The sequence below is a fragment of the Psittacula echo genome (assembly GCF_963264785.1).
Source record: "Psittacula echo genome assembly, chromosome: 2".
NCBI lineage: Eukaryota > Metazoa > Chordata > Aves > Psittaciformes > Psittacidae > Psittacula > Psittacula echo.
In genome coordinates this window covers 95,498,373-95,513,315 of record NC_137737.1, presented here as the reverse complement: position 1 = coordinate 95,513,315, position 14,943 = coordinate 95,498,373, and the positions used below count along the sequence as shown (strand labels likewise).

The following is a 14,943-nucleotide window of genomic DNA, read 5'->3' as shown; positions in this document are numbered from 1 at the left end:
CCTATCACCATTTGTAAATAACATGCCTGGAAGAAATCCAAGGCTTGGCAGCACATAGTTCCCTGGTTCTCTTCCGGATCTGCACTAAAAAAAAAAAAAAAGGTGTATCTGTCACCTTCTGGTCTTCAGGTACCAAAATTGCTTCATTGATCACATCTCAAAACTTACTGCCTTTGCATCATTTTTGTGGGCAGTTGAAGCCTAGCTGAAGTCTACCATTACTACTTATTTCCTACCATTGTAGCCTCACTCATCACCCAAATTAAAGATCACAAATGGTCCAGATTTACCAACCTCAAAATAAAAAAACCCTTAAATCATATTTTCCTTAGAGTTGACATTTTAACCTGCACAGCCTCTAAACGCAGTGAATTTTCTATCCCTATGGGCTTGGAGATGCCTTTTTTCAATACTTTTTTTTTTTTACTTCCATCTCTTACATGGTCTTCCTTCTTAAGATAGGGAGTCAACCAACTTGCAAAACTGCCTTTGTGGAAGTTATTTTTTACATTTGCTGTGTGAGTAGGATAGATGTTCAGTCATGTTTCTGCCATAATTTAGATTTTTTGTGTGAAAAGGCATGAAGCACCTGCTAGCAGATACTACAATATTACAATATAGCCCAACCTCAGAAGCCAATTATCTCTGAGACTGTGTCACTGATGCTTTCCAATCCTTTTGGTTTGGATACATTTTGGCATTTCAACATCTAAATATTCAACCCAAAAAGGGTATGTCACTGTAGCAAAATCCATCTGCCCATTTACATTATTTTAATTCCAAGAATTATCCCTGACATATCTATGCCCCCTACTCAACAACTATGATCTCCCATTTCTTCTAACATCCTGTCACAGAGCAATGTCAGGAATCCAAAATAATGCATTGAAACGATTTAAATTCTTCCTACAGGAAAGCAACTAAAACAGTCCTTTTCAGCCTATGGTCTATAGACTGCTTACAAGAGGAGAATAAAAGATGACTAAGAAAAACAAGCCTTCTGTCAGGCTTAAACTTACAACAAAAAGGCCTTGCATATTCACTGCAATTTTCTGAGCGCTATCATAGAATCATAGAATAGTCAGGGTTGGAAAGGACCTTGAGATCATCTAGTTCCAACCCCCCTGCCATGGGCAGGGACACCTCACACTAAACCATGTCACCCAAGGCCTCATCCAACCTGGCCTTGAACCCTGCCGAGGATGAAGCATTCACAACCTCCCTGGGCAACCCATTCCAGTGCCTCACCACCCTCTCAGTAAAGAATTTCTTCCTTAGATCCAATCTAAACTTCCCCTGTTTAAGTTTGAACCCGTTACCCCCTGTCCTATCACTACAGTCCCTAATGAATAGTCCCTCCCCAGCATCCTTGTAGGCCCCCTTCAGATACTGGGAGGCTGCTATGAGGTCTCCACGCAGCCTTCTCTTCTCCAGGCTGAACAGCCCCAACTTTCTCAGCCTATGCTCCAGATTCAGCATTTATAACTGCAGTTGGGTGAGCAACCAGACAGGACACACAGACATGAAGTGAACACACAGCAGAGACAGAGCCCTGCTTTTTCCACAGCTGTCTGCAACCATACCATACAAACCCATTGCAATGAAATAAACTGGCTGAAGCCAAGCTCAGGTGAAACCAAGGAGCAGGCGCTGAGGATCAGTAGCAACTCCAGCTCTGTCCTGTCATAGAATGATTTGGGTTGGAAGGGACCTTAAAGATCATGTAGTTCCACCCCTCTGCCACAGCAAAGGACACCTCCCACTAGACCAGGCTGCTCAAAGCCCTGTATCCAACCTGGCCTTGAACACTTCCCCTTTAGCTGAAGGCACATATGTGTAACCAGCCCATTTCTCTCAGCAGCTGGCTGCTCACTCACAGGACAGCCCACACTGAGGTGAGCCACTCAGCTAAACCAACCATTTACGTTAGCCCCAGTCAGACTCGCTCTGCAGCGCTGACTTGATAACTGCACCGAACCGCTGCCTGTAAACTAGAATCATCTTACCGAGCAGTACCTAATCCTTAGATTTAAATTGCTTATGCCATCATCTAGCATTTAGTGTCATAACTGTAAATGTAATTTGTAAATGTAAACTGTCCTAGCAACTAAGTACAGAGGAACAAGCAAAGTGCTAGTTTAGAAGGACGTTATGCATCTCTGGGAGCATAATGCTCCTCGTAAATCTGATGATAAAACAACCTGCTCTATTCTGTGTGGCATAAGACATTTGAATACAATGCAAAGCCAAAGTCTGGAATCATCACAGAATCATAGAACAGTTTGGATTCGAAGGGACCTCTGGCGATCATCTGGTCCAACACCCCTGCCAATGCAGGGCCACCTAGAGGACCTTACATAGGAACGTGTCCAGGTGGGTCCTGAATGTCTTCAGGCAGGGAGACTTCACAACACCCGCGGGCATCTGGGAGAGACTGGAAACGTATGCTGTTGCCCACGGTGACTTACCCCGGGGAACAGCAAGAGGAGAAACAAGGCACCAAGTCGCTGCTTACGGGCTGAGCCCACGCCGCTCGGGCTTCCAGAGGGAAATCGCCTCTCCCGCCTCGCAGACGCACCACCAACACGCTACTTTTCCTGCCCTGTGGAGGTGCAGGAGCCAGGCAAACCCATGGAGGGTTTTAACTCTGTTAGCGAACGCCGTGATTTGAAAGCTTTTGGGGGGAAAAGGTTTTAAAAGTCTCCGCGTTTCCGAGCGAGCCGCAGCTGGGACGCTTTTATCCCGCACTGACCACCGCCACCGAATGCTCCTCCGCTCGGAAGAGCCGCTCTACGGGCAGGCACGGCCCCCGACCCGGGTACTCGCGGGACCCCTCGGCAGCGGGGCAGGCGGGGCAGCGGGTACTCACAGCGGGTGCCAGCGCTCAGGCAGCCGGCGGTGCAGGGAGATGCGGTCGCTCAGGTAGATGTTGATCTGGTGCCGGCGGATGCTCTCCTCCTGGAGCCGCTTCTCGGCCGGGCTCAACTCCAGCCGCACCGCCCGGCCCAGCTCGCCCGGTGCCCCAGGGTTCAGCGCCGGCTTCGTGTACACTGGCTTCCTCAGCAGCTCGGCAGCAAGCGGCGGCTGCGGCGGGGCGCGGCGGACGGCGTGGCGGGGCGGCGGGCCGTGCCTCCAGGCGAGGAAGCCGACGGCGGCCAGCACCCCCAGGGCGAGCAGCGTGCTCCCGCCACGGCAGCCCCGGCCCCGTTTGCCCCAGCACATTCCGCGGCCGAGACGGCTGGCCATGCCGAGCAGGCGGCCAGGCAGCTGGTGGCCTCTCCCGGACACGGAGGCGGACGCGTCTCCGCCCCGGGCGGACTCGACGAAGTTCTCACGGAGCTTCCCACACCGCGCCAACGCTGGCCCCGCCAGGAAACCCGCCCGGCTCCTCCGCCGGCAGCTCCTCCCTCCTCCCCGCCCCGCCGCCGGACAGCCCCGAGGGGCGCGGCGCGGAAGAGCCGCGCACGGGGCGCTACCTCTGGACGGACAGTCCCGAGTGGGGAAAGAGCCAGGGATCTGCGCTGCACCTCCGCCCCAGCAAGATCCCCGGGTGAGGTGCTCCTCGGTTTCATAGAATCATAGACTCAAGTAGGTTGGAAAAGACCTTTAAGATCACCAAGTCCAACCTTTACCCCAGCGCTGCCAAGGCCGCCACTAAACCATATCACTAAGGGCCTTATCTACACGGTTTTTGAACACTTCCTGGGATGGTGATTCCACCACTGCCCTGGGCAGCATGTTCCAATGGCTGAGCACCCTTTCGGTGAAGAAATTTTTCCCAATATCAGGTCTAAACTTCCCCTGGCACAGCTTGAGGCTGTTATCACGTGTCCTATCACTTGTTACTTGGGAGAAGAGACCAGCCACCTCTTCTCTCCATCCTCCTTTCAGGTAATTGTAGAAAGTGATAAGGTCCCCCCTTCTCTTCTCCAGACTAAACAACCCCAGTTCCCTCAGCTGTTCCTCATAAACCTTATGCTCCAGGCCATTCACCAGCTTTGTTGTCCTTCTCTGGACCTGCTCCAGCAACTCAACCTCTCTCTCGTAGTGAGGGCCCCAGAGCTGAATGCAGTACTTGAGGTGCAGCCTCACCAGTGCTGATTCATGACGGTCAGCGGGCTGCTTGGCCCCAAGGGTCCCAGCATGCCTGGAAGACACCCAGCTCCTGCTCAACTCAGGCTCCTACTGGGAACACAACTGGTGGAGCCAGTCACGATCTTGATCCAGCCCCGGACATTTCCCCCACAGCTCCCAGAGCAAGGCAGAGCCAGCCTGGTGCTGCTGGGTCATGCACATCCAGGATGTGGGGAGAAGGGAGAAAGGCATGTCCCCTTCATGTGCTTGCTGTCACCCATGAAGGAACAGGTGAACTGGTCACCTTATAGCTTGAGGGACTTTCATGAGCACTGCATGACAGATACACAGGGGTACCCCCAACAGGGGGAAAGTTTGGCTGGCACTGGGCTGGCATACCCACAGCAAGCTGCTTTGGCCACTGGAGATCACAGGGATGGCCCCAAGGCTTGCCGTCTGCTGACAGAGGTAGCCAGGGCTACAGGAGGACAGCAAGGGAGGTTATTTGCAAGGGGCCAGGAGGCCATGGGGGTTACTGATAAATTCTGTCACTGAAAAAGCAATGTTCTTGGTGGAAAAAATAAAAGTCAACCAATGTGGCCTCAGAGAGAAATCCAGAAGACAAGTGAAAATCCCAATTTTTTTACCCATATAATGTGCAGTCCATTTTGTGGCTTGACAAAATTATGGGGAAAAAAGCAACTGTGGCATTTAATCAAAACTTTCTAATTTGCTTCATCCTCAATAGCACATCTATACCTCTTCTTTAGTCAGCCCCCTAATAGGATGCAGTCTTATCTGTCTAAACTTGTGATCTTGAGGCCATGAGATTACATGCAAATTTGTGATTTTGCATCTGAAAAACCTTAGCATAAATGTAACATAACCAATACAGTTTCTCTCTCACATGAAGCAGGGAGCTGAAATTGTTTTTTAAGTGTCACTTGCCCTATGCATTTAACAAAGAGACTTTACTGCTCTGTGCTGTAATGTTGGAGGTCTGTCAAGATCCACCCAGCAGACTCCCTAGAGAGGGGCTGCAAGTGGTATTGGGCGGCGCTTACCAGCATTGCTGAGGAATGGATCAAAATACGTCTGACACCAAGGAAGGGGAAAAACCTCATCACTGCCAGACAGGGTCACAGCATACAGCTATGAGCTGTTTCTAGATTTACGTGATAATAAATATGGTATGTGACAACAAACACAGAGGATGGCAACTACAGTGGAGGCCTTGCACTGGGCAGAGGGGTGCTGAATAATAATGAGTCATCCTGACATTGGCAACCTAGCACAAATCAAGCAGTTTAGGTGGATTTGCAGATGAGTGTGTGCGTAGAGATATAATTTCATTATTTCTTATTCAGCTATACAGTTATCTATCACAGATGATTACATATGCATAACATCTAGATTCAAAGCATACAGGCCAGATGGAATAACTTAAGCATAATAGTAGTGAAGTATGTGTGTGTGAATATGCACTGTAGACAACTACTAAATACCAATATTCTGAACATGGCAATACGCACTGTCTAGAAAGGAAGCCATGCCTAGGAAGCTTTGGGACTGAAAAGTTGGGTGACAGTAGTAGATGCAAGCCCAGTGACTTCACTGTTTCCTTGCTTATCATCCTTCCTGCATAAAGGAAACCCAACTGGCGTCGTTAGTATTGAGTTTATAGCAGAAGCTTGCTAGTTTCTGGCTGGTGTAGGGCTAAACCCTGAAGATACAGCCACCATTTCTGGAACACGCTGCTGGGTTAGATTTGGTTGTCCGGAACAAATATTCTTGGTTTTTTTTTCCTTTGTGTAATGTTGCAAATTACTTAGAATAAGGTAACAGCACTAAGCATGAGGAGCCCAGGAAGGACTTCCTGGAATGAAGGAGAAGGAGATCCTTCCAAACTCCCTAAATAAATTACTGGGGCAGGGGGGATTGGGAAGATGTAAAGAGCAAAATGTAGGATTGAATGTTAGCTAAGAACAGTGAGAAAGAAAACAGGAGAGTTCTGCCGCAGGGGTTCTTAAGTATTAGAAGAAAAAGTATTTTGTTTAAATATTTTAAGTATTAGAGCAATATGGATGAAGCACAAGAATATGATCACGTGACTAAAACAAGTTTTGAGATAAAAAATATTGGAAACTGAGAACAGATTGTGACAGGACAGCAGAAGGCATGCTGGAATCAGTGGCAGACGAAAATCGAACCAGACTGCTGAAGAAGATAACCATAGCAGTCAGATTTTGAAAGGGAAGAAGGGCTTGAAGAAAAGGTCGGAGAGCATCGGCTTGCTTTCACAGAACAAAGAAAGGTTACAGCTCGTGGGAAAGCACGGGAGGTGGCACTCAGCAGTGATAATGAAGGTAATATCAGTGAATGGTAACTCCCCAGGGATGATGTCCAAGCACATAAATCTGAGGAAATTCAGCAAGGTACAATAAAGGTGTTAATGCAAACATTAAGAATAGATCAATTGCACTGACAAATAAGTTTGGACAAGATGTAAAGAATGTGAAGTCAGACACTTCTTAAATCTTTTTAAAAGTTTGTGGTGTTTAGTTAGGATGGGAAGAGTGAAATTTCTGAGCTGAAATACTTAAAAGTATAAAGACTTCTGCTCTGAATGTGGAATTAGGCTCCAGAGAAGAAAAATCTACAACTAATAACACAAATGAGTTTCCTGCTAACCATAAAGCTTGTAGCAATGTTTTCATGGAAAAGTTCCATTTAAGAAATTCTGGTTTGGGTTTTGGGGTTTTTTAAAGGTTTAATAACAATGGAAGTTAAAACAACTGGGATTTAGATTTTTTTTTTTAAATATTAGTAGAACAGTTAGTGAACTGCAAATTCAGTTGCTTCAGGAGTTTCAGTCAGAAACAGAGTAACCAGACAAGTCATATAAAACCTGTAATTACTTATCTAGAAAGACCTATTGTGCCCTCAGTTCTCAAAATTAAACCAGAAGATCAGTAGATTAATAAATTTGTAAAGTTTATTTTTAAAGAGCTAAATCTTATTTCCTGCCCCCCCAAAAAGAAAAAATATTAACTAAACCTTTCAAAAAGAACTAAAAAGACTAAACACAACAATACCTAATTGTCCATAAGGACTTACATTATAGCAAATGAAATAGCTGAAAAAGAGTATATCTGTTGCTCACTGAAAAACCCATTACTGAAGGAACTGATCTACAGACAAGGAAAACTTAAAGAGGTAAGTTAAGATTAATTATTTTACATATCTATTATTATTTATTCTTATTTGGTAGTGATGACACACATTACAGGAAAAAAAAAGTATTAAATTTTGCAAAAGCTTTAAAAAAAAAAAACATCCAATGTTTTCTTTTAGGTTTTATTTTGTTCAATCTGTATTTTCAGTCAAAATTCTAAAATGGAAATGGGATGTGGAGAAGTATCAGCTGATAGAGACTGCATTTTTAATAAACCCAAAGTTCAAATAGTTTTCTATATTCTTACTTTCAGGGGAAAAGAAAGTACCAAACAATGTGTTCCAGAATAATTTTCCTAGTTTTAGTGACTAGGTAGTTACAGCCAACACATATTCTAAAAAAAAAAAAAGAAAAAAATTATCAAAGGAACATGATGTACAAATACATTGTAGGAAATTTGTTCAAGGAGAAGAAGAAATTTGTAGGAAATTTGTTCAAGGAGAAGAAGATTATCACACAGTATGCTAGAGATTGGAAGGGACCTCAAAAGATCATCTAGTCCAATCCCCTTGCTGGAGCAGGAACACCTAGATAAGGTTACACAGGAATGTGTCCAGGCGGACAAAGATTCAGACAAGTTATATAATATATCCACTGGAGATATCTTTGGACCTATGGATCATTGTTTACCACCGCTTTAACTGGCCATAAAATAACATTGCCCCACAAAAAAACATCCCCACCCCTTACTCCTACCTCGGCTGCTTTCTCTCCTATGTCAGCACAAGTGTACCTGTATTTTTAAAATATTATTTTTCATCCCATTGTCCTCCCAGTGCCAAAGATTTTTTTATTAATGTGTCTGTGTTGACAGTGTCTGTATTTAAGACAGCTGTGTAGCTCAAGCAAAACGTGAAATGGGCTGCATCTGCTTTCCCAGCTGCAGGTCTCTCCCGAACGGTGGGTGTTGAGCTACTTGGTGCTTCAGTGTGGGCCTTGTTTTACAGGATAGGCTTTGGGACAAGAGGGAAGCTGGGTGCTTAGTGCAGAGGCAGAGTGTATCAGGAACTTAGATGAGAGGAAGAACAGTGGGTGCAGAGGCCTTAAAATAAAATAAATTGAAAAAACAGACTTGATGAGTGAGATAGAAACTGTCAGCTATTTCAGGGATCTTCTACCAGACTGATGAATGCTCTGTAATTTTCATACTGTGATGCCAATAAAAATGGGCGTCATTCAGTGGATTACTTGGGCAAGACCTAACCTGTACCAGTTTGCAGATCTCTGTAGTACACATACGCATGTATGTCTACGTATATGTACATACAAACATACAAAATACCTTGTTCGAGAGGTCATATGCAAGCCCAGATAGCTTAAAGGTAGGAAGAAGATGCACTCGGTATATTTGCTTGCTACAGGTATGTACTGTTGATACATAAATGTTCTTTTCAGCTAAATAGCAAGCATGAACTACAGGCAGTAGAAGACATGTTGTACATAAAGGAAGCCATGAGTAGCAATCTTAGCTGTCAAAACTATTGGAATAAAACTGCAGTTTTATGTACAGAATATGGTATGACGTGACCTGTTACTGTTACATTGGAAACCTCACTGATTTTTCATACATTCTTTTGTGGACGCAGTGAATTAAAATACTGAGTTGCAAATAACTTTTGAAAGCTTACTCCAAATTATGGCATATTCTGAGACATATAAATGAAGTAAATTCCTCACAAAGTTATAGCAGATGGTTATAGTAGACAAAGCGGAGACCTGCTATATACACCATGACTAAAATTCTGAACCAAGAACTCAAGGGGATATTACGTGGTAGAATTAATCTTAATAATCTTATATTGTAGGCACTTATCACAATTTTTATTTTTTTAGTAATTTATTCAAGGTTATTTCTGTTATTTCTTTTTTTTCTGTTATTTTCTTTTTTTTCTGTTATTTCTGTTATTTCTTCATATATGAGTCTAATGATACTGGAGCAGGGTCTGCTTTTATATGATACTATTTCTAATATATGTCCTTGTCTTTTCATTAAGGCAGACATAAGAGTCTTCACACAAAACACATGTTAAACTTTTAAGTTTTCTTTTTCTCAGAAGAATGACTTCCTTGTGATTCATAGCAGTAGGGTTTTACAGTAGAAAATAAGCCTTTTCCTCCTGGAATTGCCATGAAAATAATACTATCGTGTTCGGGGATTAGAGATGCCATTATCCCCACATCTTCATAGTGAAGATTATGACAGAGTCAGCTATCTCTATTTTTCTGGATTTCTTTGGAACAGATAGCTTGACTACTTGCATTTTCCCCTTTCTGAAATGCTTTTGATTATGACGGTAATTTTATACTCTTTCATATTACGAGATCCTGAATTATATATGGGGTAGAAATTTGCTCATGTGTCATAATACAAGGATATAGAATCATAGAATCACAGAATGGTTTGGATTGGAAAGGACCTTAAGATCATCTATTTCCAACCCCACTGCCATGGGCAGAGACACCTTCTAATAGACCAGGTTTCTCCAAGACCCTTCCAACCTGGCCTTGAACACTGCCAGGGATGGGGCAGTCACAGCTTCTCTGGGCAACCTGTTCCAGTGCCTCATCACCCTCACAGTAAAGACTTTCTTCCTCATAGCTAATGTAAAGCTACCGTCTTTCAGCTTAAAGCCATTCTGCCTTGTCCTGTCGCTACCTGCCCTTGTAAAAAGTTCCTCTGAAGATTTCTTATACGCCCCCTTTAGGTACTGGAAGGCTGCTCTAAGCTCTCCCGAGAGCCTTCTCTTCTCCAGGCTGAACAAGCCCAACTCTCTCAGCTTGTGTTCATAGGAGAGGTGCTTCAGCCCTCCAATCATCTTTGTGACTTCTGCTCTGGACTTGTTCCAACAGGTCCATGTCCCAGAGCTGAATGCAGTATTCCAGGTGGGATCTGAAGAGAGCAGAGGGAAAGGATCACCTCCCTCAGCCTGCTGGCCCAGCTTCTTTTGATGCAGCCCAGCATATGGTTGGCTTTCTGGGCTGTAAGTGCACATTGTTGGGTCTTGTTGAGCTTCTCCACAGTTAACACCCCCAAGTCCTTCTCCACAGCGCTGCTCTCAATCCATTCTCCACTCAGCCTGTATTTGTGCTTGGGACTGCCCTGACACAGGTGTAGGACCTTGCACTTGGTCTTGTTGAAATTCACGAGGCTGGCACTGGCCCACCTCTCCAGCTTGTCAACTTCCCTCTGGTTGGCAGCCCTTCCCTCCAGCGTGTTGACCACACCACACAGCTTGGTGTCATCAGCAAACTTTCTGAGGGTGCACTCAATCCCACAGTCCATGTTACCAACAAGAACCGGTCCCAACACCGATCCCTGAGGAACACCACTTGTCATTTGCCTCCACTTGGACATCGATCCATTGACCGTAACTCTTTGAGTGTGGCCATCCAGGCAATTCCTTATTCACCGAGTAGTCCATCTGTCAAATCCATGCCTCTCCAGTTTAGAGACAAGATTGGTGGAACAGTGTCAAACGCTTTGCACAAGTCCAGGTAGATGTCAGTTGCTTCTCTGTTATCCACGAACACTGCAACCCCATTGTAGAAAGCCACCGATTTTTTTCAGGCATGATTTCTCCTTCGTAAAGCCATGTTGGCTGTCACCAATCACCTCCTTATTTTCCGTGTGCCTTAGCATAGTTTCCAGGAGGCTCTGCTTCCTGATCTTGCCAGGCACCAAGGGAGACAGACTGGCCTGCATTTCCCTAGGTCTTCCTTTATTCTCTTTGTAAAACTGGGTGTTATGTTTCCCCTTTTCCAGTTAACAGGAACTTCATCGGACTGCTGTGACTTCTCAAATATGATGGATAATGGCTTAGCCACTTCATCTGCCGGTTCACTTACAACCTGCAGATGCATCTCACCAGGTCCCATTGATTTGTGCAGCTTCAGGTTCCTTAGATGATCTCAAACCTGATCTTCTACAGTAGGTGGTTCTTCATTCTCCCAGTCCCTGCCTTTGCCTTCTGCAGCTTGGCTGGTGTGGATGGAGCTCTTGCAAGTGAAGACTGAGGCAAAAAACTCATGGAGTACCTCAGCCTTCTCCATGTCCCAGGTAACCAGGTCTCCCATTTCCTTCTAGAGAGGGCCTGCATTTTCCATTGTTCTTCCTTTTATCACTGATGTACCTATAGAAGTTTTTCTCGTTGCTCTTTATGTCCCTGGCCAGATTTAGTTCTATCAGGGCTTTAGCTTTCCTAGCCTGATCCTTGGCTGCTCAGACAATTTCTCTGTATTCCTCTCAGGCTACCACCTGGGACGTTTTTGCTTCCACCATCTGCAGGTTTCCTTTTTCTGCTAGAGTTTGTCCAGGAGCTTCTTGTTCATCCACACTGGCTTCCTGGCGTTCTTGTCTGACTTCTTTGTCAGGATGCATCGCTCTTTAGCTTTGGGGAAGGTGATCCTTGACTATGAACCAGCTTTCATGGGCCCCTCTTCCCTCCAGGGCTTTATCCCATGGAACTCTACCTAGCAGATCCCTGAAGTGGCCAAAGTGTGCTCTCCTGAAGTTCAGGGTAGCAAGTTTGCTGTGCACCCTCCTCTAATGCTGTAAGCTTGCTGAACTTGTTCCAACTCCACCACGTCATGGTCATTGCACTCAAGGCTGCCCTTGAGCTTCCATTCCCCACCAGTCCCTCCTCATTGGTGAGAACAAGGACCAGCACAGCACCTCTACTCATTGGTTCCTCTATCACTTGGAGAAAGAAGTTGTTTTAATAGATAACTTACAGGGACTTAACACAATATTCTTAAGGGACTGGTCAACTGCAGTTCAAGAGTTATTCCATCAGTGCTTTATTTTCTCCCCTCACTTTAGCTGTTGTAAATCAATATAACCTGAAATAGCTTTCAGGTTACCTGGGACACTGAAGCTATAGATAAGATGAAATCTAAATTTTACTCTCAAACTCTCTAAACTGAAAGACTAACTGATCAGTGCTATTGGAGCATGGGAAATACATGTTTGTTAGGGAATGACTCACCTTACTGAGATAACTTCGTTTATCTCAGTGAAGGAAGAGACCGGTTTGGAGCTGAAAGCCCAGGTAGGAAGGCTACAAGTAAAGGCTGAAGTATCATGTAAGCGGAGTGGGGCTGACAGACAGAGACCTCACAAATCATACTGTGAGGCAAGAAAAAGGGGCTGTTCTTGGGGTAAAGGCAAATAAGTGAAGTCTTGCTGCGATGTATGGGAGTCGGTAATAATAGCAGAAAGACGGTGTGGAAAACGGCTGCAGCCCGTGGAGTGGATGACAAAAAACACCTGAGGAAGGGGCAGGAGCCGCAGTGACCCCGGCGCTGGGGCGGGAAGAGGTGACATAGCCGGGACTGCAAGCGAAGGCAGGGAAGGGCGGTCGGGCGGAGCGGCCCCTTGCCGCCTCCGAAGAGCGTGGCTCAGCGCTGCTTCGCCTCCCGGCTGTGCAAGAGCGGCTAGGGCGCTGTAGCCGCCCTCGGCCGGCCTCCTCCCGCAGGCGGAGTCCCCTCCTTCCCGCTGCCTTCGCCGGCGGCGGGGCGGTGGCGGGCGGCCGAGCTGCTCGGGGCCCGCGGGCGCTGCCCATGGGGGAGTGCGGAGTGCCCCCCCCGGTCCAGCTCTTTCTCCGCGCCTGCGAGCAGGGAGACTGCGAGACCACCCGGCGCCTCCTGGGGCTGTCCGGCGCCGGCACTGGTGACCCGGCGGCCCCCTCCTCCTGCGGCACCGAGGAGGCACCGGTGGCGGAGCCCCGCGGCGAAGTGTCCTCGCCGCCAGCCCCCGCCGTGCCCGTGGACTGCACCGACGAGGCCGGCAACACGGGTCTGCAGTTCGCTGCGGCGGGGGGCCACGAGCAGCTGGTGCGGTTCCTGCTGCGGAAGGGGGCCTCGGTACAGAGCACAAACCACTACGGATGGAGCCCCCTCATGCAGGCGGCCAGGTAGGACAGGGATCAGGGAGAGACAGATGGAAGGGAGGGGGACTCCGGTCGCCATCCTGCTTCCCCGTGGCACTGGCCTAGTCAGCGGCAGGGCGGCTGACTCCCAAGGCGGGGGAGGGCTCCCAGGGCGCGGCCCTCCCTTCCCTGCCTCGGGGCTGCTGGCGGCGTCTGGCTCCTTCGCCCTCAGAACTCCATTCCCCAGGCCGGGTGAGGGAGCCCGGGAGCGCCGGGGAAGCCCCGGGTGTGTGTGGGAGCGGGCGGGGAGGCGCCATGTTGTAGGCCGCGGCCGGTCTCCGCCGGTACAGCGGTGGTTGGTTATCCGGGGGAACCGGAGTGGTCACCTGTTACCTTATCCGGGGTGGGGTGAGGAGGTGTTGAGTTTAAATATCGGTAAGCATTATGCTGTGGTGTTAGGTTTTCTCTTTCTGTACTATGGTTGAGGTGATTGGGGCTGTGCATGCTATTTCTTGGGTAAAACAAGTGTAGAATCACAGTAAGTGGCAACCTGAACATGAAAACACTGCTCCTCTCTTATGTGGAAGTAGGATATATGTACACCTTTACTTCGTTCTTTGTCTTTTTCTTTTTCATCTTTAAATTTTGTGCATGCATCTTATCTACCTGTTGAAAAGTTACCTTTGACATAAACTATACTGAAGCAAATTTGTTGCACTCTGCTTTTCCATGTTTTCCTGAGTGTTTAGCTGGATGATGTGGAAAATCATTGCTGAGGGTTTTAATGGTGAAACTGGGTTTTCTGCATCAGTGATGCTACGCTTTATGTAACCCGCTGCTGGGTCGTGGGAGACCCGTTATTGCAGCACCCATTGCTAATACTGGTGTTTGTGTTTATCTTTACATATACAAGCACCCCTTGGGTTTACAAGATATGTTTACAAAAATTGGAGGGCAATGATTTCCTGTCATAATTGAGAGGAGAAATGTTTTTTGATTTTGGTTGGTTTTTGTTGGATTTTGTGGTTTTTTTTTTTTTTTTTTGTTTTTGGTTTTTTTTTTTTTTTTTTTTTTTGTTTCATAAATACTTGGAAGAAAAGAGTCTGTTTCAAAGTCAACATTTCTCTTTTCAATTAAAGCCCATAGAAAATTCCCAAAGAATGAGTCACACAGCTGGTTTCCCAGAAGAACAAGACAAGGTTCAACAATTTTGTTATTTTATGAAGGTTAAAAAAAAAAAAAAAAGGGGGGGGATTTGAAATTGCAGAAACAGTCTTGGATTTATTTTTTCCCTTAATAAAAACCGTACACTCATTCTCTAAAAACAACAAACTCAAATCACTATAACTCTCTCACTGTTTCAAAGAAATGACTTGCTGACATTTGTAAGGTAGTGCAGATATCACTGAAATCTGTGGAGAAAGCATGAAGTGAAAGAGCACGTTCCTTTTTTCTTTTTAATGGATAACCAAAAGGAGACATAGTGTTTGTACAAAGGTAGGTTTCATGCACACATTTAATTTTCTGGCTGAGGCTAGTTGTGTTGAAATTGGACAGGAGTTAGCATATATGCGTAAAATTAATTGTGTGTAAAGGGGTTGCAGGCTCTACTGAGGTGACGCTGTGAAGCTTATCAGGATAGACCTAGGGACAGGCCCTGGAGGCTTCCTTCTGCAACTGTGTACTTTCTGAAGGGAAACCAGGGGGTTCTGGTCTTAAGTCTACTCTTAGTGGTTAGTAGCATTCTTTGGGATTTCCTCAACTAAC

At 46.2% G+C, this 14,943-nt stretch overlaps 2 protein-coding genes across 2 annotated transcripts in view; one reads left to right on the top strand and one right to left on the bottom strand.

Annotated features, from left to right (window-relative positions):
- The window catches only part of GALNT12 (polypeptide N-acetylgalactosaminyltransferase 12), a gene marked incomplete at both ends in the record, with an annotated part of 49,311 nt that extends 46,065 nt beyond the window's left edge, over positions 1–3,246 (bottom strand). Inside the window, one exon of the mRNA XM_080611512.1 lies at positions 2,870–3,246. Within this exon, the coding sequence (XP_080467638.1) occupies positions 2,870–3,246 (377 nt within the window). The remainder of the gene's footprint in view (positions 1–2,869) is intronic.
- A 9,622-nt stretch (positions 3,247–12,868) lies between these two features.
- ANKS6 (ankyrin repeat and sterile alpha motif domain containing 6) overlaps positions 12,869–14,943 on the top strand; it is a gene marked incomplete at both ends in the record, with an annotated part of 33,306 nt that continues 31,231 nt past the window's right edge. The window contains one exon of the mRNA XM_080610307.1: positions 12,869–13,221. Within this exon, the coding sequence (XP_080466433.1) occupies positions 12,869–13,221 (353 nt within the window). The remainder of the gene's footprint in view (positions 13,222–14,943) is intronic.